Consider the following 24,985-nt stretch of genomic DNA (forward strand, 5'->3'; position numbering starts at 1 on the left):
TTATTAGGATAATTTCTTTTAAAAGTAAAAAAATTAAGAAATAGATTTACATCTTTTTCAGTCCGATATCTTGCAGGAATCACTCTTTTTACACCAGCCCATGTTCCTTCAATTGTGTTGGTATGAACACCATTCTCAGGATTTATAAAACCAAGGGAATGGTTAACAGTATAGTGTTCGTATAAGCCTAATTGATTTAAATTTATATACCCTCTCCAACAATCAGTATAAATAATACTTCCGGGATGTACATATTCTTTTATTAATCTTTCGAGAGTCACGGCTTTTCTATTTTTAACTTTAATTAAGACTAAGCCTCGTTCTGTAGTCCTTTCCACCATCCCAAGTATCCATACGCCGTCAACTTTGTGGCCTTTGTTGTATTTTCGCTTTCCGAATTTAGATTCGTCAATCTCCACAATTATACCTGGACCTCCTATTTTTTTATTACCAGTTATATGCTTATTTAAGTTTCTGAAAATTCTATAAATTGTTTTTCGATTGAAACTATGAATTTTTTTAATAGTTTTTATGGCCGTATTTTCAACAAAAAGAAATATGACCTGGCATATTATCAGCCAAGGTAATTTAGCTCCATGAAAAGGTTTCTTGTTTGTTATCGTAAATTCTTTTCTGCACCTTTTTGATGTACATCTCACTTGATTTTGTATTCCTATACGTCTTTGTACATTCCCATAACAAAGTGGACAAAACCTTGAATTTAAAGTAGATATAATTACTTCCTCAAGTATTTTCTCAACGTCCTTGTATATTTCTGTCATTTTTAAGGGGAAAAAATGAAAATTATCATAAAATAAAAGAATTTGAATTTAGTTTGAAATTTTAAGTAGACACTTTTTATTTTTAGATATTGGTATAAAATTTAATTTTAAGTCGTTTTATATAATTATTTTGTATTTTTAATGTTTAAAGTGATAAGAAATTTTTGTCCCTTTCTTGCTCCTCTTTTTTTTTGCACTTCAATTTTGGGGTTCGAAAAAAAAATTGAAGCGCTTCAAAGGGGGGGGGGTCTAAAGTACCCCACCTCCGAAGAAGTAAGCAAGAGATGTGTTATATGCCAACAACACAAGGAAAGGGCCCTAATTAGACAACAGGTTGTTAATATTATAAGCGAGGAACCATTTGCAAAAGTTAGTACAGACATTTTTGGTCCTTTTCTTTTGGAAGATTTTGGAGGAGGAGAGTTTAGCCATAAAGGCTATCTACTGACAATGACTGATATTTTTTCTAAATTTACTAGAATATGGTTTAAGGAGAAGTTTAGAAGCGTAGAAGTGATTGAGTGTATAAATACGTGGATTAGGGAGTGCGGAAAACCGAAAACGCCAATCTCCGATAATGGACCACAGTATGTGAGCCAACAACTGTAAATTTATATGATAAAGAACAGTATAAAACAATAGTTAATACCCCCTTACTTTCCTCAAAGTAATGGAATATTAGAAAGAATCAATAAAACAATAGTAGAAGTACTGAGAATGAATAAAGGTACAAAAATGAGTGACATCGTTAGGAAAATTGAGCACAGAATTAATAACAACATCAACACTTCACTTGAGTTTCACCTAGAGAAATTGTATGGGGAAATAACTTCTATGATGTAGAAGATCGGCATTCAGAGTATACTGTACCTAAGGTTTATGAACGAAGGGAAATAAAAGACTCGTGCATATAAATAAATGACGAGGTCTATTTAAAGAATAATTCTGTCAATAAACTTGAACCTAGATGTAACGGCCCTTATAGAGTTGTCGAAAAAGAATCTTAGAATCAATGGATTAAATTAGAAGGCGTATCAGGATGGGTACACATAAAACAACTTAAGCTCTAAAAAAGGCAGGATGTCATGACTTTTCAGTCACGACTTTATGATTTTTATTTTATTTGTTTGTTTATATATTTTTATTATAAATATTTGTTTTTGAAAGAAGGGTACAACAGAACAAAAGAATGAATATGAAGAACATCAAACACCAAGAAAACAGTTATAAGTATAAAAAGAAATTAAATAAAAGTATTTTAGAAATATATTAAAAAAATGGGAATCTACCCCACGTTCAACACAATTAACACCTGCCAAATTTTCTCGTTTAGCTATTTTTACCAATTGACTTTTACTAAATCTTTCAATCTTTCCTTTTCTAAACCTATTACAATATTTCCCTATGGGGATATTTTCAAGCATTACGTCACCAGTTTTATCTTCAGTCGCTTCTATTGGTGTACATTTTATTCCTGTATGATAGCTCTGATTATATATCTCGATACTTTTATACACTTTACCTTCAAAGATTTTCGCATCCGAATTTAAAATATTTTCTCTCAAAGTTCCCATAACACGCTCTACTCTTCCGTTACTTCTATGCGCTTCTATACTTACTTGTAGGTATATTATATCTAGATCTCTACAAAATTATCTAAATACCTTGTTGATAAATTCTTTACCGTTATCTGTAATAATTTCTTACGGTTTCTTCCCTTGCTCAAAAAATCTTTTTAAAAATCCAACAACATTATTACTTGACTTGTTATTTACAACTACTCCCCATACTCTTCGTGTAAAATAATCGATAGCAACTAAAACATATTTCTTCTCATTTTTAGAGTCTATCAAATCTAATGCAACCTTCTCTAGGTATCTCGACGTATTTACAAATTCACAACCACCCATATTTTTTCTGTTATATATCTGGCATTTCTGACACTGTTTTATAACCTCGTTTATTTCTTTCTTTACTCCTGGCCAATAGTATTCTTCTCTCATTGCATAATAAACACTTGTCATGCATCTATGGCCTACTTTTTCATGATATTCTTGGATTATTGTCTTCTTATATTCTCTGGTGGTATTTCATCTTTACATCCTGAGTCTTATTGCCAATATTGCTTTCCATTCACGGAAGAAACATGTGCTTTCCTTTGCCTTCTGTTTGCTTGATTGTTCGCTCTTTATTTTCCATTTCTTTAATATCCTCTTCCATATTTATTTGACTCAACGCATCTGCTATCACCATCTCATCAGGTTTTTTATATTCAACGATAAAATCATATTCCTGTATCTTCTCGATTAAGCGATTTATTCTGTTATTATTGAAAAACGGTTTGTTTCTTATCTCCACCAGTGCTTTGTGATCCGTTTCTATCTTGAATTTCCTACCTCTTAACTCGTATTTAAATTTATCAATGCCCCAAAATATCGCAGGCATTTCCTTTTCTAGAATACCATATCTTACTTCTTCGGTGTTAGCTTTTTAGATGCCCATTGTATAGCAACCCATTCTCCATTCTCATTCTTCTGAAGTAACACCGCACCCAATCTCAAATTGCTAGCGTTTGTTCTTAGTATGAACTCCTTATTATAGTCCGACAATCTTAGTCTTCCCATATTTCTTAATACATTTTTGTATTCCAGTAAATTCCTTTTTCATCTCTTCCGTTAATTTCCATGAATTGCCATTTTTCTTCAAACTATCTGTCATTTTCAACGTCAACCCGTCATAATCTTTTATTATGGTCTGAACCACCCAGTCAATCCTAGAAATCTCCTCAATCCCGTCAAAGTTTATGGATCTGGATACTCCAAGGCTCCATTTTTCTTTATTTCGTCGGCCGTCATGTCTATTCCATTCAGCGTCACACCTAATAATTTTACTTCCGCTTGTCTAAACTGTATTTTCCCAATATTTAATTTCATTTTATTTCTCTTAATTCTTTCTATAACCTCTGTTACTAATTCATCGTGTTTACGTTTATTGTTGGCATGTATTACTATATCGTCCATGTATACCTCAACACCATTTCCTCGCAAATCTTCAAAAATCATATTCATCGTTCTCTGTAGTATCTGTGGGGAATTTTTGTATCCCATCACCATACTATTCCATTCGTAAACTTTTTTATTAAATTCAAACGCCGTCTTATGTTTATCTTTTTCTTCGATTTCAAAATGGTAAAATGCTTCTTTGCAATCAACAACAGTAAATATTATCGACCCTTGCGTAGCTCTTATTATTTCTCTCATATTCGTTAGCTCATACGGGTCTTTCTCGACTAAATCATTCAACCCTATAAAATTACTAACTACTCTTACTTCACCACTTGGTTTAAGTATCGCTCTTATTGGGTTTCGCCATTCCGAAGACGATCTTCTTATAATTTTTCTATTTTCTAAATCATTAATATATTCCTCAGTCTGTTTGATCAAAGCCTGTGGGATCGTCTGTCCCTTTCTGACTATCTTCTTACCCTCTGGAGTATCTATCTTACACTTCTCTAATGTACAATAACTTATAACCTCATCTCCTTGTTTAAAAACTTCTTCATATTCCGCTTTGAGATCTTCCAACGTAAATTCCCTCTTCAGTAATCTTCTTTTCGTCTCTTTATTGCTCGCATATATTCTTTCTTTATGTCTTCTATCACTATTATTACATTCCTTTAACTTAACTCGTTTTGTCTTTCCACTTGGTTTATATTCTTTATTATCATTACTGCTACTACAACTTTAGTTTTCGTCTAAATTTAAGTACTTATCAAACTTTTTATTATTTTCCTGATTATTGTTCCTTCCTACATAGCAGTTCCTAGCCATATGGCCAAATTTACCACAATTTTAACAATTCCTATTATTTCTTATTTCTTGTACTGTACTCCTTAAAACTAAATCTTTCTCTTGAATTTCTTTTCTTACAGTTTCTCTAACATTCTCAGCTATGACCTCCATAAGTTCTCTCCTATTTTCTTCTTCTTTTTTAGTTCTTTCTTCTCTACATATTTCCTCCTCTAATTTCTCAATTATTTTATAATATTCGTCCTCTTTACTAATTCTTTCTACCATGAAATTTTTTATTTCTTCACTTCCTTCCATAAATATTCTCTGCTTCCACAAACTGGATTCTACCTCCGTTATCTCTAAGCGATACATGATTCTTCTAACTTCCTTTAATAGCTTTTGGCCTCTAGACTACAGTCCACACTTGTAAACTGACGATTCGGTATCGCCCCATGTCTTTATTTATCATAATGGGAATAGAAATTATACAAATATATCACATTTTATTTTTAATATAAGAATTGTTAAGCAGTTTTACTAAAGGTTAATGCTTTTACATTAATAAACCTATTGCCAAAGCATTCTTTTGTTTGTTTATTGACACATTAATACGTCTTGGAGGAGACCTTTGACAGTTGATGTTCATGACATCTGTTATTGTAATGTAGTACATAACATCACATATAATTACCGAAGGTAGAAAAAAGAACATGATGTCAAAAATAAATGACACAAGAACAGACAAGATACAGGTCTGTCAAACCCACGAGGATAAGATCCGTCTTTGAGAAACTTTCAATTATTCTTAATATATTTTCATTATTAAACTTATTTATTTCATCATATCTCGTCCCTTGTCCTATTCTAGGCCTCTCTTGATTGATTTGATCTCTCCTCATTTTTTCTTGCCCTTCTTTAAAACTTTTATTTAAATAATTTTTGTAAAATATGACTAATGGAAATTTTGATAAAAATTTAATATCAAAACTTCTTGACGTAGCATCAGGCCATGACAGGGACGAAAAAGAAAGATATACTAGCAGAAAAGGCGTAGCCTCCACAGAAATAATACATATAACTCAAAGTAGTGCCTAGTATTGAACAACAAAACTAGAGAACCCCCAAGAGAAGGGAACTACAAAGATTCAAAAAATAATATTGAGAGAACTTACATTATGAAAAAAGCTGGACTAAATACCTTTGACTTAGAGTTAAAAGGAGAGTTGAACGAGAAAGAGATAAACGTTGTATTGGACACTGGTGCATATATAACTTTATAGACAGAAAACTAGTAGAAGGAAATAATTTATTACCGGGGAAGATAACCCCTCTAAATAGTAACAGTAACTAACCAAAACCTGAAAATAAACTTAATAGTAGACACGGTAGTGAAATGAAAGGGTTAAAAAAGGAATTTAATGTGGTACTGTATGTGTTAGAGAAATCTATAGTAGATGTTATTTTGGGAAACAAATTCATCTTTTAGAATTAGATGATTCTGAATTTTATAATAGAACACGATCGGAATCGAAAGAGAAACGATTAGGGTATTGAGAGAAAACGAAAAAGTAAAAGAAGATAATGAGTTAGACATATTTTTTTTATGAGAACTTAGGTTTAGTATTGGGAAAGGAATGTTTGAATGAAGAATTAATCCATTTAAATTATTTGTATAAAGAAGCTAGAAAATTTCAACGTTTTTAAAATAAACCCCGTAAAAATAAGACCAATACATAACTTAAGCGTAAATTTGAAGTGCCTGTCATACAGTGTGCCGCATAAATATAAAGATGCTGGAATCCGAGAAATCCAAAGATTATTAAACGAAGACATTATAGGAGAAGTGGGCGCAGAGGTGTATAGCCTCGCATTTTATATCGAAAAGAAAAACAAAGATTTACGATTAGTAATTGACTACAGAAAGATTAACGAGATTGTCAAGGACGAACAATTTGATCTACCAAAATCTTTGAGAATCTACAACTAGTAGGGAACATGGCATACTACACAAAATTTGATCTAAAAAATGGATTTACTCAAATTCTCATCGAACAAGAAAGTCAGGGGATAACAGCATTTAAAATTATGAATAAAACATACATGGGTTAAGTTGCGATGTTACTCCGCCCCACCCCTCAAAAAATAAAAAAAAAGACAAAACTAAAATTATACCCCTAAAATGAACACCAGAAATTTTAGAAAACTAATATATAAAAAAGAGGAAATAATTATATTTCTTCTTTAAAAAAATACATTAAGGGTACCGATGTGCAATTAGTGCATAAAATCCATGACCAAAATTAAAAATAATTAGGACAAATATCGTTGTTACTTACGACGAAATGGGAGAAAATGCTCAAACAAAGGTAACATTTACAAAGAAAGCATTTTTAAAAGTTCTAATTATATATCGAAGATCTTTTAATTTTGCTGTGTGAATGGGTTAAAGGTGTAAGCAATATTTAGGCTACTATCGAATTAGATATAGATAGTAGTACCGTATCTCGCTGGTTTACGCGTTTTAATGACGCTGTATCCTTATCCTATTTCAACTACCTTCAAAACAAAACAATGGGAGGTTTAAAATGCGTAGTTGAAATAGACGAGACATTGCTTGTTAAAAGTAAAAACTATAACGGTAGAATCTTTCAATACCAAGTTTGGGCCGTTGGTAGAGTTGTACGAGGAGACAGCAATTCTTTTTTTTCGAAATTGTTGAAAATCGACCAAGAACTACTTTTGTCGATTTAATAAAACAAAAAATCGCACCTTGATCTACAATTATTACTGATTGTTGGCGAGGTTATGAAGGGTTTTCGGAACTATGTCCGGATCATAACTATTTACATTTAACTGTAAATCATAGCCAAAATTTTGTAAATCCAACAACGGTCGCCCACACCAAAACAATTGAGGGAATGTGGTCTGTAATTAAAAGGGAATTGCGCAAAGAAGGAACAAGCCATGGTTCTTTAATGAGTCTCGTTCGAAAATTTTATATAGCTCGTTTAAAGTTAATTTATAGATAATCACTACTTGAAAGAATGTTATGCTTTTTGAAGTTCAATATATATGGTTTTTAAATTACGATTTAGCCCCCGAATTTGATTTTCAATTAATTGAATAAATTTTAGTTTGGTCTTTTTTTTATTTTTCCCCTTTTTTTTATTTTTAAAGAGGGGAGGGGGGGAACATCGCAATTTAACCTTAAATTTTTTATTTACAATGTTTTGTCCTTTGGTTTGTTTCTCATTCCTCTGCTTTCTCATGTTCATCATTAGTTTCTATTTGTGGTGTGGGTAAGGGCAAAATTTATATTTTAGTTTTCTTCGTTTGTTTGTAAACAATTCGTTCAGATCAAACAAACAAAGAACAAAAAAAATGAATTACTTGTGGGATATCACAATTTTATTAAATAATAAAGTAAATATGTTTAAAGCTTATTAAAATAAGAAAAGTAGGAAAAAAAATCAGAAACGATATTGTATTATAGTAGTTATAAAAAAAATGAGGGGGAATGTTTAGAAATAAGGCCTTGAAAATAAAACTATTTTGGATGTTTTTTGGTAGGTTTAGGTGGCATGTCGTGCCATATGGCGTGCTTCACAGAGATGCGGCTTGTTCTAAAGTAATACTCTAAAGAACTACTTTTTCGCTCGTCTGTCCCTAGCATGCTTTTATAAGTTTTATTGATAATCTGTTTATTAGTAATGTTTTCCTTAAGATATATTCCCTTTTTGTGGGTTTAAAATAAAATATTTTAAAAATAAGAGGGAGGTAAAATAATTCATAATTATAAAATACATCCTATAAGAAATAGGAATGTTATGTGGTCATTATACCACAACATATCAATCAAACGAAACATAATATTCTTTTGCTTTAACTTTTGTTTTTTGTTATACGATATATTTTCTATGAACAAAATAAAAAAAAAGTAACAATTCCAAAAGAAGCTAAAACAAAAAAGAAAACCTATGATATTAAAGTGGATTAATTAAACTACAAAGAAAAAGTAATTTTAGTGTGAATTTTTAAATAGAGACTGTAAAAAAAGATATTAAGTTAGGCTTGACGCGAGTACCCCCAAGTAAGTAAAATTTGGGTTCAGTTCTTAATAACATCTTTATTGTACATTTTAAATAAAAACACTTTTAAACAAAATATTAAACGTTCCCTTTAAGCATAAATTGATATTTTGCGTCTATGATACTTTATTTTTGTGATAATTTAAACAAATAAACTTTATCTGGTCAGCTTTATCCACGAGGTATGAGTCTAAACAGTATGATAGTATTGCACAAAATATTTGTGCAAATACATGTAGTTTAATATTTCTAACGGTACTAGGCATTGGTCTGTTACAAATTTTTCTAAGATTAGTAATCTTCGCTTTCTATATCTTTAGATACTTGGTTGTTTTCAAAGTAGAGCTTTTGTTTTTACATCAAAATCTGTAATTTTACCTGCTCTACGAGAGACTTCAAAAAATACATATTTTTTTCTTTTCGTCTAGTTAACGAAATAATTATTTTGGGGGTATTCTTACAATAGGGAGTCTTCGAAAAAAATAAATGTATGCTTAGAAACCAACAATGTAATGAAAATATTGTAATTAATCATTTTATATATACATAAACAAAACCAATTTGGACATATATATATATATATATATATAAAGGTTTACATTTCATGCTTCATTAGAAAAGTTTTTATCTTTTTTACGCATCAATTTGTAAAAGAAGGCGGATAGACAAGTAGGTTTTGCTAATAACAATTTTCTTGGTCAGACGCAATAGCTTAAAATTCGTATGTATATGTTGAGTTCTTATGATGTTTTAAGTCTGCTTTCAACAAATTTTCCTATGTCAAATTATAAATTCTACGAGAAGTATAAAAATACAAAAAAAAATCTTTACTTAAATTCTCTGCACACCAATTCATCTGGTTTTCATATGTGTATGCAAAAAATATTTGCTTTTTACGCATTTTCTAATTTTTAGATTTAATAATTACAAAAGTTGTGTTTAAAGTTATAAAAGTTCGATATATATATATGAATACCCTAATTTATCCTCATAAATTTTTATTTTCTTGTGCTCATGAAAAGTAAAACTTTATTTCAATATGAATTATCTATGTTAGTCTATGTAAAATTTTAACAAGTATGATTTTAACTTTAAACCAAAATTTATATGAACGTCTTTTCATATCAATATTATATAAGTTGCCTTGCCGTCGTTCTGATTCCTATAAAGATATTTAACGAAGACATTTTGATCTTAGCATATAATTTTTACGTTATATTATACATGACTTTCTAAATGAAAAATAGGTAAAACTGATAAAATTTTGACTTGTATTTTTGTATCTATTTATTTTTTATAAATTTTAGAGATATAATTATAAAAAGTAAACGGTAAATAAAATATATAAAAAAAAACAAATTTTCCCATACAGCTTCAAAAAATGTAAAAGTGGATTAGATCATATAACTATAGTGATTTTCAAAAATTATAGAAATTCCTTCATCATGTTTACAAAGATACTAAAAATGTTATTATTTGTAAATGGATCAGGTTTGACGCATAAATGTCTGACAACAACAATTTAATACGCGAAAATATAAGAACAGAGAAATTAAATTACTAATACTCCTATAACATAGAAGTAAGTCTAAAATACTAATAAAAAGATGGCTACGTCGAACAACAAATAGCACATGAGTTGGTATTTCTCTTAAGGATATTTTTTTGTAGATCTTATAAAAAGGGGTTTCTGGTCGTATTTTGCGTGGAACATAGTCAACAAAGCTTTTTGTATTTTTCTATATGATTAAACCCACATTTGTTCTTTATGATCGGAATATAAAGATCTATTATTTGTCAATTAAAGTCACAAAAGTTGTTTTCAGTTATAAACATCAAATCTATAATATGACAAAAAACGGTTTTCTTATTTTTGCTAATTAATCTAAAAAAAATAGATGGATACTGATAAGGATTGTGGTGAGTAGACATTATAGAATAACTACGAATATCGTTCTTCCAAAACACAAAATTGATTAGGGGCTAAAGGATATGATCAATGAAATTATTTCTCATTTCAAATATTTGTCCAAAAAAATTTTCATGATATGCGTGTACTAATATTAGTTTCCTTGGAATTCTCCTTAATATAAATATGAACGAATATGATGGTTTATGGTTATTTATAAAATTATGTCAGCACAATGATAAAATTCATTTCAGTTTAATAAAGGCAAAAGCTTTTTTTCTAATATTAATGTCTCTCCGTTTATCGTTCTAAATTCTATATCCGTCGTTTGCTTTTAAGCGCCCAAGAGACCAAGATTAGACATAGACATAATTATTTTAATATGTTTCCTCTTTCTATGCCTATTAATAGTCTTGAAATATTCTTATACTATTCAAATTTTCAAAAAATTATAAAATCATAAGTTAATAAAATATTTTATAAGAATGCAGCTAAACGTCAAGTTTTTATTTTTTAACATTTAATAATTAAATTATCATTTATTACAAGTCGACGTGAACTTCTTTTTGATATGACACCAGAAATATGTGTTATATAAAAATATTCTTAAACAAAAGTTATCTTTTATTAAATGATAATTTATGCTCAAGTTAATTTATATTATCTTAGCCCCCATGATAGTAAATTTTGTTTATGTGTTAGCTATAAGATGCTCCGAAAAGATATTTGTAGTTACATATGGTAGCTTTTATGCAGATGTTTATATGATTGTGCAAGATGAACATATATCTTCAACTTACCTGGTCACAGAATTAGTCGAAGAAGATCGTATAGGTAAAAACATTAAAACATATAACAAAAGGTCGGAACGAGGGAAAAACACAGAGCCTTTTTATTTCAAGCCATTAACTTTAATAGAGAAAGAAATTCTTATTGGATTTTTAAATTGTCACAGGATTATAAACAAAGAAGATGTAAACACTGTAAATAATTTTCTAAATAGTAAAAACATTTTAATTTCGAGAATAACGCTCATTAAAAGCAAAAAATATTATATAGATGTGATGAAAACAAAAGATTTAATAACAGTCAATAACTATTCCACAAGTGCGAAGCTTGTGTTTAGTAAACAAAGAAAAGTATATGAACTCAAGTGGTCAAATTTTTGGAATTTTCGCATTAATAAAGTACCTATACCGATCCCCTTATTATATCAAAAAAATTTATTAATTTTTATACACCCTCGGCATCAGAACGAAGGCCCAATTAATATTTCTCTTGATGCAGAAAACTCGATAGATATTTACGAAGAAATATATAGTGAATATGAAATTATAACAGTGAAAGAATTTTCAACGCTTAATAATCCTTATGAAAAAACAGAAAGCGATATAAATTGTGAAAGTCTGTTACGAGAGATGTATGATGATGATGCATTTTATGAAGAAAATATTGAGTTATCTCAAATTAAAGACTCGGACAATTTAAATATTCAAAAATATCACGAGGAATATTTCGTATAAATATAAAAAAGATGATATCAATGAGGGAAATAATTTTTTTAACAAATTTATCAGATTTATAAATTTCACACTTTGTTTAATTCGAGAATCGTTATCAATCCCCATTTTGAGTGAGATTTAAAGCAAATAATTGTTTTGATTATATTTATAAAACGGCAACAACAAAAAAACGAAAGAAAAACATTAATAATTGCATTTAGTACAGTCTAAAGATTGGGTTGTTGTATGAAATTTTAAAATAATTAATATTTGTTTGGGTTATTAATTTTTATGTTTTTTCTAAACTTTTTTGTGAACCAAAATAATAAAGCTGTCTTACTCTGTATTTGTCTTTATATAGATACATTCCTACATGTTCTTTTCAATCCTCGTAATTTGTTTTTTTGCTACGTTAAATTTTCGAGAATTTGATAAAAGTGTTGTTTACATAAACATATGTTTCAATAGTACTTATAATTCAATTCACAACAAATATAAATCTTTTATTTTATATAAAGTATGAGCATGAGTTTGCGTTTAAAACTATTTTTTCACACAATACTATCCATCTGATGAATAATGTATTTAACAATGTCACTTTTATTGGTTAAATATTTTGCAGAGTTTTCACCATGTAACAACCTGAGTGGACCATTCTATTATTTCTTGCTGATTGCTACTTTTAAAAAAATTTCATGGAATAATCAACATTAATAATATGTCAATCATCCTATATAAAAGAAAAATATTAAGAGGTTCTTTTGGTTAAAATTTGTTATTGATGAGTATATATTCTATATTATTAAGAGTAATTTAGGATTAAAGTATTTTTAATCAAAATAAAATACAATCTTAAACGAATAAAATGGAATCGATAAATATTTTATTCTTTCTTAATAGCAATAGATTAAAGGTAATTATTTTTTATTATATGTTTACATATGGTCTAAATTACCGAATATGGCTTAATTATTGTGTTTTGCACATTTAAAATAAAAAGTATTGCCCTGACATTTTTATCATTATTTACAATTGGGTTAGATTTAAGGCTTTAATCTAACATAAAATTAGCCCCCATATGAATTTTGCATTTTTTATGTGTTCATTGTATTTATTGTGAGTCTCCAAATATGGCTTTTTCATTCAAGAGGGGTCAATTTATTTTATTATTAATAATCAACATCCCTCCTTCTTTCGAATCAGCTCCTCGTCCACTAGTCTTTTTAATTGCAAAGCATGTCTTTTGAAAGACTTAGTACCAATTCTAATCAAATGAGAATTTCCTCTCAAATTACTGGAGATAAATCTTTTTACCCAATATCTCTGTTTGCTCTTTGTCATGTTTTCGTTCTTTATTAAAACCGTATCCTCAACAGTAAAGACCTCTTCCTTTGACAATTAAATTGGTAGCCTTTGAATATTGTAATATATAATTAAATTGTGTTGTTTTAACCAATTCTTCAAATTTTTATTTATGCTTCGTTTGGTGTGCATCCAGATCCTACGTGATAAGAGTTATTATACATTAAAATAGGCTTCATATTTTTGTTTTAAAACTTTTCATCATCGTTTATATTGATCATCTCTTGTAGGTTTCTAAAAACCTTTCCACTCTCCCGTTCGATTGATGATGTAATGGAAGCGTGTAATGTAAAAAATATTATTTGTATTTGCAACATTTTTAACACTGTTGCTTAAATTTTCTTTTGAGCTTTCTAGAACAAGCGTTTTTATAGACACATTTTATTTCTGTCCTTTATAAATAGGGTTAATTTTTGGCCAGACCAATCGTTAATACTTCTAGCAAATCCTTTTCTAGTATAACGATCTAATCCTGTTATTATATAATTTTTGTTTAAAGGGCCTATAATGTCTATTCCCACTTTTTCGCCTGTTAAATAAGCTGTCACGAATATAAATTTTTTGTTTTTTTTTCGGATTTTACATCCTACATACAGTACAGCCATCTATCGCCTTTTGGTTAGTGTTTTAATATCAGGCCAATTATATTTTTTTATAATATATAAATAATTGTTTTTGGACCTCTATGTAGCATTTCTTTATGCTTTTCGAATATATAAATAATTTTTCTTGTTTTGATGGGGTTCCTTTTTCGTCACTTCGTTAAAGCTATATTCTTTTTCTTCAAAGCTCCTACTAATGGCGTATATATGACATTTCTTCACCTTTTTTATAAATCCCCCTAAAAACAAAGTTACTAAGTCGATTCTCAAAGATTTAACTTCTCCTAGTTGAAGGGCTTCCAATGCCTTATGATCTGTAATATCCGTAAGTTCCTTTCCATAAAAATCGTACTTATAATGTTTCATTCCCCATAGCATAGCTAGGCATTCTTTTACTTATAAAATAATTTTTCTGGAGGATTTAGACTTCTTGAAGCAATGCGATTAAAACTTAACTCCCTCGTCGATATGGGACAATATAGCACCTAGGCCCGTGTTAAAACCGTCTGTTTTCAAAAAAAATTAAGGTTGTAACCCGGCTGGCGTAGCTCTATTTGTTTACTTAATAATTCTTTTAACTTTTTTTAGCTGTCACGGTGTTTTTCTGTCCTATGTATTCTACTTTTTGCTTTATTAGATTGTATGTTTTCTCACATAACATTGCGCCTTTTCGAATAAATTTTCTATTGTAATTTGTCATTCCTAAAAATACAAGAACGAATTCTTGTTTTCTGGTTTTTAATTTATTTATTGCTTCTATTCTCAATTTTTCTACCGATATTTCATTTTTTTCAATAATGTATCCATAAATTTTTATTCGATTGGCTTTTAAAATAGTTTTCTTTTCGTTAATATTAAGATATTCTACTTTAATATTTTTATTATTCTGCATAAGTTTCTACGTGTTCTTCACTTGTTTCTCCAAAAATTAAGATGTCATCTACGTATATTATGCACGCCTTTCTTTTTCATCTTTTAGAACATAATCCTTAATTCGCTGAAATATGGCAGGGGATATTCAAATCCTATCGGAATTACTTTCAATTTATACAAGAAATGCTTAAATCGAAAAGCAGTTTTATGTTGGTCCTTTACCGCTAGTGGAATGTTAAAGAAACCATCTTTCCAATTTAATTTTGTGAAAAAATCTTTACCTTTCAGATGAAATACCAAATGTTCTATTTTAGATAGGCTATATTTGTCTAATTCTACCAATTTGTTTAGTGCGTTTAAATTAAGTGTTATTCTTATACTATTATCAGGTTTTACTAATGGCCGAATGTTATTCAGTCATGTAGACTTCGATGGGTCTATATAATTCATTTTTATCATTTTTCTTATAGTGAACTTTCATTCTGGATTTTTTTTTCTTGAGGAAGCTATATACTTTCTCTACAACCATGACGTTTTTTTAGTATTTATTTTACATTATACTGATCTTTTGAAGTTATCATTAATTTAATTCCTTCTTTTCCAATCAAAACTTTTTATTTAGATACTTTTGGTAAAATATAAGACTTTAACTGATATTTTGCGCTTTTGTTAATAACGTCACATTATCATGAAACTTAATCTTAAAGGTATCCCCAAGAAAAGTTTTGAACTTCAATTAGCATAGTTTTTTCTTCTTCTTTCTCCAGCTTTTAATCTAACTGAGTCAGAAATAGAATTGTAGTTAGATCCTGTATCAAAAACAACCTCAGATTTTTGTTTTTCAATGTATAATAAATTATCTTTATTATAATCTACTCTAAGTCTTCTAAGACTTTGTGCTTTTACAGCAGTTTTTGTTTTTGTATTTAGGATTTGCCCCCGAATTCTAACCTCTTTAGAACAAATAACGGTCAACTTTCTTATTTCCTTTTTATTTTTTCCCAAAAAAATTCTTATCTTATCGTTCAGTATTTTTTCAATTTTTTTCATTATTAAAACTTGCTTAGGGTCGATATCATTTAAAAAACAACAGCTCGTTATGTAGGTCTTCAAATGCGAAAATTCTCTTCTTATTCCAAGCATAATAACTTTCAAAGTTTCTTTAGAGTCCATTTTTATACTTTCGACTTTATGTTTGCTTTTTCGATGAATTCCTTTGCGTTCTGATCCTTTTTTGGAAAAGACGATAAACATCTACTATTTCAATTTCTTCTTCCTTAAATTCGTTTAATAATGCTCCTTTTCACTTATCATATGTTAGAGAGGAACTTTTTGTCTGTTCCGTAAATGTAGATCGCCATTCAATAATCTCGTAACTGGCTTTACACAGAACATATTCAATTTTATCCAATGACTCTAGTCTTTTTTTGAACCATCAAGATATTTCGTACATCAAAAGTTCTTGTAAAAGAACTTTTATGTCGATACTGGGTTGTCCACAATTCTCCACCATGCTGTTCAAATATGGATTTTTCATTGAATAGAGGGTTATATTTTTTATTATTTATAATCAACAATTGTTATTGTAAAATATTCTTCATTAAACTCTACAACAATATAACCATGAATGTTTTATTTTGAGGAAAAAATTATTTGCAAGAAAAATATGAAAGTAAAATGGTTTGCCGAGTTTTTTTTTGAACACGATTCCGATGCATCTAATTTTTTAATAATAATAATTCTTTTGATTATGCTAAATACTTTGTTTTAATATTTGTTTTTTTACGTACATAAGTTTTACTTGAAAAGTAATGGACTATTTATATTTGTATATACTTTCTGTTTATGCATTTTGACCAAAGAACAATAATAAAAAATTTAACTTTAGTTTATTAAAGGGCAATTCATTACAACTTCAATAATTATGAATAAACACTTTTTTCAAAATAACTAAAAACTATCTGAAGGTGTGAAATATCATTTTTCATATTAGTATAAAATCTTTAATAGCTTTTATAAATTTGATGTGTCATGGGGAAAATGTTTAATTGTAAATGCTAAAAATACATATTTCATCTAAAAAAAATTTAATTGGGACTTTTATTCAGTAAATTTTATTGTTTTTTATTATAAACAATGTCTTTAATAAAATTCATCGGATTCATTTAACTTCTTAATACATACTTTTATATAAATTATACTATAACCAGAAATAGTATTTAGAACAAAGTATTCAAATTAGAGTAAAAACTAAACTAAAAATTCCCTGATAGCATGGCAATTGCTGAGCAAAGTGTGATAACACACTCTGCACATATAACTCAAAATATTTTTACGTTTGATTGTACATTGTTCCAATTCTTGGAATGTATTTTAGAAGATAGGTTTGAATGTTAAAACATATCACATTAAATTTATTCGTCGGCGTTTATTATGTTTTTTGCTATTCTTTTAACGATTCTTTAGATCGTTATAGACAAGATGGTTTTTTGCGATACCTATTTTTTAAGATTTAACAGTCTTTTATCTTTTGAAAAACTAGTTTTTATTCACTTTATCTTAATGTTTTTCAGGAAAACATTTAATTAATGTATAATAAAACTAGATTTGTTTTGTTAACATATGCCTATAGCATTTTTTGTTAAATTCTGTTTTTTTATCAATTTTGGTCAATATTAACAGGATTATCTAGCTACGTTCTAAAAATCACTATTCTGTTAGTTTTACTATTTCTTATATATAAATTAATTACATATATCTTTTGTAATCTTTTATTAGCTTACTTTTCGATTTGGCCATAATTATTCTCCTTAAATTTTTCGAAAAACGTTTCTATTTTAAAAATTATAAGCATTTCAACGGTTCTAATCAAGTCTCGAATATTTGATTATAATTTTAATTTACCACTGAGTTTATCGTGCTTAACTATAAAACTACTGATTTTTTCTCTATACTTGTTTTTTAGTATTTTGAACATGAATGAATATAACATGCATAGGATTTTATATCTTGTGCTATACTTTTTAAATTCAAATTTAAATATGCTTTGCGCAGAAGTTTATTAGACACTTGTTTGTTGTTTGCAGATAATTCATAACTTTGCTATAATTTTTTCATTGTTATCTCTGTATTTTATTCTAAATTCATTTCAATAAGGAATTGTTTTAAGTCGAGGAAATACAGTCAAAATATATTCCGTATTAAATGACTGCAGTTTTTTTTTATTTTTAAATTTCTTTAGAATACAAGGATAAAACTATCATAAATAATATAAGAAATGAAAATACGATTTTTGTGCTCATGTTCATATTCTGTGTACAGATTTTCTAAAAAGCTCAAATAGTATATTCGTCTATTATTTCCAATCTAGTAACTAAAATAAACTTAGGTCATGAATTCTCTTTAATGTTCATAATACTCTAAAAGAAATTTTTAATCTATAATTCTTGAGAATATGAACATTTATAGCTCATATATCTTTTTGTCCATAATTATACTTGACTTTTTTCTTAGAGGTTGGTCGTTAAAAAACTGAATTGTTGGCATAAATTTTTTTTTTGATTAAATTTCGAATAGCTTAATTATATGTCTGATAAAGCCTCAAATGATTGTATTTGACGAAAGCCAGAGGAGCTACCTCTGAGCAAATACAATTCTATGGTATTAATATTTTTATTATTGTTATAGCTTGTTGGGCCATGAGACGGGGCATTAAGTCTTCCCTAGCTTGATTGCTCTTCCTTGCCATTGGGCTACAAGGGTAATGGTAATTAAGACTGTTGTTGGTGTGTGTCATCCTCCGAATTGTGGGGGCGAGAAATAAAATATAATAAATATTTTATTTTTCGAATAGACCGATCGAATGGTCTATTTCCAAAAATAGAAATTAAGAAGAAATAAAAAAGACCATTTGTGGTAGTTATAATACCACAGTATTCAAAAGGATTAACATGTGTTACTAATTATATAAATCAACAGAAAAAAATTATAGAACATTTTCACATCCAACGAACGTTTCTAATGGGCCAATGAAAAAAAAATTAGATTATTATGTTTATGGTAACATAGGAGAAATTGGAGTGTTATACGTCATACCTTTAAAAATATTAGTTAGAAAATACGCAACACTTCACATATTTTAATTTCTGGTGTGATCGCAGGGCTTGTCGATATAGTTTAATATCACAAATAAGCAATTTTAAATTAGATGCATAGACATGAATGAAAAAAAACGTATATTTTTGCTTTTTTTTCTTTGCCAGTTGTGTCAAAATTTACACCAATAAATAATAAATCACAGAATCGCAATACTTCACACCCGAGCATTTTTAGGGAACAATATATAGACCAAATTCTCATGTAAGAACTAGTAACTGCCTTAGTTTTGTTTTTGGCTGCTATAAAATAAGTTCTTCGAGCATAGATTACAAAAATCGGGGTTCTATAATACGGCCAAATTGTAATTTATAAAACATTGTTTGACTTATTTTTTTAGAAGAATATTAAAATGTACGTATATATTTACCTCTCTCATATGACGTCTTATGTCTGGACGATTTATTTCAAAAAATTATATTGTTTCTGTAATTTTGTCGGCGCTACTTCATTTCCTTGCCCAGCCTCCCCCCCAAAAAAAAAAAACATCAATAAAATGTTCAAAACCTTGTTATTTTACAAATCTAAACATTTTTGGCAGAAGGGAAGAAAATAAAGTAAAGGTTTTTTTGTCGATTTGATAATTTATAATTAACCTCTCAATGTTGAATCTAAAGGAGGAAATTCTACAAATGAAAATCTGCGAAGATTTGTGCTTTAGGAGCAACAAAGCGGCAATTTATTTTTTTAGTCAGGGGTCTTCTCAAACGAACGATTTAATGCAGACATTGTTCGACATCAGAACGAAAAGTTTTTATTCACATATGTCGATATTCAGACTACATGGTTTGCAAAGATTATCGTTGCGATAATAAAAAGTGTAGTTCAAATAGCTACTTAAAAATATTACTATGTTTTAAGAAATGACCGTTGCGTGCAGAAAATCCTCAGAGCATTCTATTGCTGTGCATTTAATTACGATTTTCGCCAAAAATTAAATTTTGCTCAATTTTTCATAAAAAATACAAAAAAAAATTAATTGGTATTAAGAAAAAAAAATAAAAGATTTGAAAAGCTTTTTAATAATTTTGATTAAAAATTCATTTGTATTTAAAAACATTTAAAAGAAAAATAAGGTTTTTGAATTTACTTATTCGCATTTGAAATTCACGTGTTGCAACAAAGCATTCATGTACTCTTCACAAGAATAATGTTTTTAATTTTTAACGATTATTAAAATTTTATCTTTTGTTTTACTGTTTGTTAGCTTCAAATAATCCATTTTTATAACGTTTAAGACTATATATATCCATTTCTTCACAATCAATATTCTTAAAATAAAACATGTGAATTTTGCATTTTCGTACTTTCATCCTCTTGTTGATGGTTCTATCCCAGCTTTCTGCGTTGTTAAAAGTCCAAGGAATTTCATTTTTTACCCTATCAAATACATTCAAAAATTTATGTTGGCGACAGTTTTCGCCTCATTATCTTCTCTTGTTACATTAAAAACTAAGTAATTATTGTTAAAGTAATGCTGAATGTGAGCTGTTGTTGTAGTTGAATTATCTTGTATAAATTTCTTAATATAATCATTAATCCTGGAACATCTCGTCTTGACACAAAAGCAAATCTAAGAATCTTTTGATTACTAAATTATAGTTGGAATCATTTTTAAACTTGTCTATGGCCCCCATTGCACCGACTCTTTTATAGGCTTCCTACGCAAGATTAAACAAGCATCCATTACATTTGATTCAAGGAAAGATCTTTGTAATGCATTGACTAATCATCTCTCATAGTCAGTTACAAAGTTCTTAACATTCATAGTAACTAATTCCTTATATTTGTCGGAGGTTCTCGAAAATGACCTTTCACTTTTTCCCTCGAGTAAAATATAAATGTATAAAAAATTTTGCCGACTATATGTCCATGAAAGACGACAATTTGGTAAAATCTTGAGGAAAAAATGAACGTTCCATCGACAATGAACGTATCTATTTTTTCAATCATACTTTTTTGAAATCTGAAAAAATACTATAAATCTATCATTATCCTGCATACCACTATCAAACCTAAGAAACCGATTTTTTGTATCTACTTGCAAGACTTCGGGCATATTCACGACGTAAACAGTTACAAATCTGGTCTTGAACTTCTTGTTCGTTTGATTGTATCCCTTAAATATTCTATGGAAGTCATTTAGTAAATATCTAAGCTGTTGACAATGCTTGAAGTTGTTTTTTATAATTTCTAGGGCGTTTTCAACGCTTGTAACAACTTGTTCTTTTTTAATAGTTCTTTTAAACATGCATTTCTCAGGTACTGATTCATGTGAATGAATAACTTTTATAACAAATTCGGTTTGTTCGTTCATTGTAATATCACCTTTACAAATCCTATTACTACACCCTAATCGTCTGGTGCCACCCTTATTATAGTCTAAAGTGCAATTATGATCTTCATAGATAAGATTTTGATCTCCACGTTGACCTTAAACATTTTCAAATGTCGTTCATTTTTTTAAGGGTAGATTTTTGGCGAATTTACGGGTACCGATAATAGTACTATTTTTAAAGGAATGGGCGTTACAGTTTACAAAATTCTCAAAGCATTCATTTGCTGAGCATTTAATTTTACCACTTAACAAGCGATAGATCTATGCAAAATATGTGAAAATTCATACATTGAATTCAGGTTACGTTGATGAAAGTCTCGCTTCTAAAAGTGTTGCTAAGTTTTAAATCGGAGGACCTTCTGTTGTAGCAATTTGATAAAACTACCATATGCAAAGGGGTCATTGTATCTCATCCTTCTCCGACTTTGTATTCTATGCCTGAATTTCATTATCCTATAAGCGGCAATGTATATAATTTATTCTTAAATTACTTTAATTGACATTCAGATACTATTGTAGATTTTTTAGACATTAAGTGAACCCTGCTTCATAAGTATTCGTGATGGTTACCCTTCGTATCCTTCTGCCTCTAGAATTTCGGGAGCGATTATTTTATTGAAAATCACATTTTTGGCTTTATAAACCCGAATGAAGACCACACAAATCATTTAGAAATTTTACTGTCCCATTTAAAGAACGAATATAGATCGAGAAGAGGGCTTAATGGACATAAAATTACTTTATTCGTAATAGAGTTTTAATGGAAAAAAGGAGTATCAATCATTCAAATAATGACGATCATAGGCTATCTTTTACAAAAATTTAAGTATTTTGTAGGTTAGATTGAATAATTAATTTCATGTGAATGAAAAAAAATTTAAATGGGGGATGGCTTTAAATAAAGTAGGGGCATGGATTTTTTTGTGAAAGAAATTTTTAATAATTTAATTTTCTCTATAAATTTGACCAAACAGTAGCTCAGGTTTGCTTTATATACAGAGAAGAGTGATTAAATTCTAATATTTGCAGAATTTTTTTTTGTGTTTTTTAGCCGGAAGTAAGTATTTTTGAATGACCAATTCTAAAACTTATATATGTTTTTTTTTGTTAAAGGCCGCCTTATATTCGGTACATGATGCATCTAAAGTGAATGTTAGGAATAGTAGACATAAGGGGTATTTGATAAAATTATTGTATTTTATAGCTATCAAACATCTCACCCGAAAGTACGTCTACTATTTTGGGTCTTTTATGTAACTTGGCTTTAAAATGTTTCTTTGACTCGTGCCCCTTGTGTTTACAAAAATGCAAATTTTCTTACTTTTTTTAAAGTTATTCCTTCTTAAATTGCTAGTATATGTTTTGGAAGTGTGTGCTGAAAATTTCTCCATATCCGTGTGTAGTCTCAACATCATGTGGACTTCCACTTTTTTCAAAGCCAACAGTAAAACTTTAATATTTTATGACCATTTAATCCGAGGTTCTAAGTCGTTTTAACTCTTTCCTAGTTTTTTATATATTCAGTTACAGTTTCAGTGTTTTCCCTTGTGTTTGCACATACTTTTATTACGCTATCAGCTATGATACTTTGCTCTTTCGCTTATTTTATAATGCCCTTCCCAAAAGTAAAACCTTCTTGTAATCATACTCTCCCAGCTTGATACTTGCAATCCTAATTATATTATTAAATTTATCTATGCCTCTTAGTCAAACTGCAGATTGAAGTGTCTAATTTCCATATAAGGTTGAATTGCGGATGGGCGGTTTGTTGAATAGTTTCTGCTTGCATTAAATGGTACATAAATAGATATGTGCGTCTGTTTGATATCATATAAAGCGATCATATAGTGGGCGCTGATTATAACAGAAAATTCTTCTTTTTGATAATTTTACGTTTACTAAACAGATGTCGTATTCTAGCATAGTATGTGTCTTTTTTTTTTGTGCTTATAATTTAGCTAAGCCTGTCCTAGCATTATATTTCGTTAAATAAACACTTTTCCACCTATTTTTTATTTTTTACGAGAGATTTATTTAAATTCTTTACCGCATTTTGAATTTTTCATATTCAATTCCTTTAATGTTTTATTAATGGGTAATCTCATGCTTTTTCCGAATACAAACTATCGCTCTATTGAAAAGTTAATTTATTTTATTTTCTATGTCATGAATAATTACTTTTGACGTTCGTTATGTTTATTATATATTTTTTTTAATGCCTGCCGAATTTTTATATGTAATCTTTCTTTCATACCATTTCACTAATGCTTGTCTGAGATTATTTTGTGGTGTTTTACATACATATAGACATTGTTCTTGTTGATATTTTTATATTTTTATTACCCCAATTTTTAAGATGAGTAAGGAAGTGGAGGAGAAGAATCTCATAAATAAAATGGTGGAGAATATGAAAACAAAGCCAGTTGAAACTACCATCAAAAAGGAAAATTTGATGAGTGAATGTATAAGGTTAGGAAATATGACCTTCTTCAGAGAAATGTGCGATGAGAGGAAATTCAAATATTTGATTGGAAGAGCTGAATACTTTATAGTAGATTGGCACCATGAGTTGATGGACACTAAAAAAAGGTGTTCGTTGGATTACGAAAAATGGAAAGAGTTGGCTAGAACCGAATTTGATAAGAAAAGGCTTACTATAGGGGAGTTATATCGCATAGTACAACAAGATGAAGAAACTATACCAACGTTTATAGAAAGAGTTAGAGATTCGGCCAGGGAGTATAAACTTGCAAAAAAGGAAATCATTGATATAATTACAGCTGGACTTAAAACAGGAATGGGCGATGTAAAAAGATTTTTATTGGCAAATAGTGATATTACAGATGAAAATCTAGAGACAATCAAGAAATTGGAAAGTGAGTGTACAGCTGAATTACACCGAATTAATGATTTAAAATTGATGATTGAAAAAATTGATACTCTTAAACTTCAGGGCAAGAAAACAGTAAAATGTTACAACTGTAATAGCTTAGGCCATTATGCTAGAGTTTGTCGAAAGCCAAAGAGAAGTAATAATCTTAGGAGAAACATTAATGAAATTACTGAAGAAATTAGAGATTTATTAAATAAAGAAAATTCAGTTTACATTTGTGGAGAGAAGGTTCCAGTATTGTTTGATACAGGTGCAAATTATAATTTTATAAGTAGTGCTAGTGTAGCAATATTCAACCTTTTAACACATAATAACACAAGGAAATTAAGATTTTGGACATGTTTGGAAGAATAATTTGTGATAAAAAGACATGTTATATTAAATTATACATATAAAGGACATTTATATAGATCGAAGTTTTATATATTGCCAAAAGTACGAACTGAAAAAATCCTATTTGGTAGAGAAACATTAATTAGACTTAATAATATTGAGAAACTGTGTTATACATGTGAAATCAAAACACCTGAAGGCTCAAAATTGATCGAAAAGATATATAATTTACCAAAGAAATTGATATAAGAAATTGAAATTGCTATTAATAAATTATTAGAAAAGGGATTGACGTAATTGCCGGGAATTGTGCCAGAGGCAAGAAAGCATTCTAAGATGCTACGGTTATTAGAACCG

The 24,985-nt window shown here is 28.9% G+C and overlaps 3 protein-coding genes across 3 annotated transcripts; 2 read left to right on the forward strand and 1 right to left on the reverse strand.

Annotated features, from left to right (window-relative positions):
- Positions 1 to 1,232: 1,232 nt before the first annotated feature.
- On the forward strand, positions 1,233 to 1,625 carry VNE69_11108 (integrase catalytic domain-containing protein; the record flags this gene model as incomplete). The annotated part of the gene is made up of 2 exons (XM_065475015.1): positions 1,233 to 1,373; positions 1,425 to 1,625. 2 exons carry the CDS (start codon positions 1,233 to 1,235, stop codon positions 1,623 to 1,625), a joined length of 342 nt encoding a protein of 113 aa, XP_065331087.1.
- A 9,619-nt stretch (positions 1,626 to 11,244) lies between these two features.
- VNE69_11109 (uncharacterized protein) lies at positions 11,245 to 12,093 on the forward strand (the record flags this gene model as incomplete). The annotated part of the gene is made up of 1 exon (XM_065475016.1): positions 11,245 to 12,093. One exon carries the CDS (start codon positions 11,245 to 11,247, stop codon positions 12,091 to 12,093), a length of 849 nt encoding a protein of 282 aa, XP_065331088.1.
- Positions 12,094 to 21,009: 8,916 nt separating this feature from the next.
- On the reverse strand, positions 21,010 to 21,381 carry VNE69_11110 (uncharacterized protein; the record flags this gene model as incomplete). Its single annotated transcript, XM_065475017.1, has 1 exon — positions 21,010 to 21,381. One exon carries the CDS (start codon positions 21,379 to 21,381, stop codon positions 21,010 to 21,012), a length of 372 nt encoding a protein of 123 aa, XP_065331089.1.
- Between the last annotated feature and the right edge of the window lie 3,604 nt (positions 21,382 to 24,985).

The sequence above is a fragment of the Vairimorpha necatrix genome, chromosome 11 (assembly GCF_036630325.1).
Source record: "Vairimorpha necatrix chromosome 11, complete sequence".
Lineage (NCBI taxonomy): Eukaryota > Fungi > Microsporidia > Nosematidae > Vairimorpha > Vairimorpha necatrix.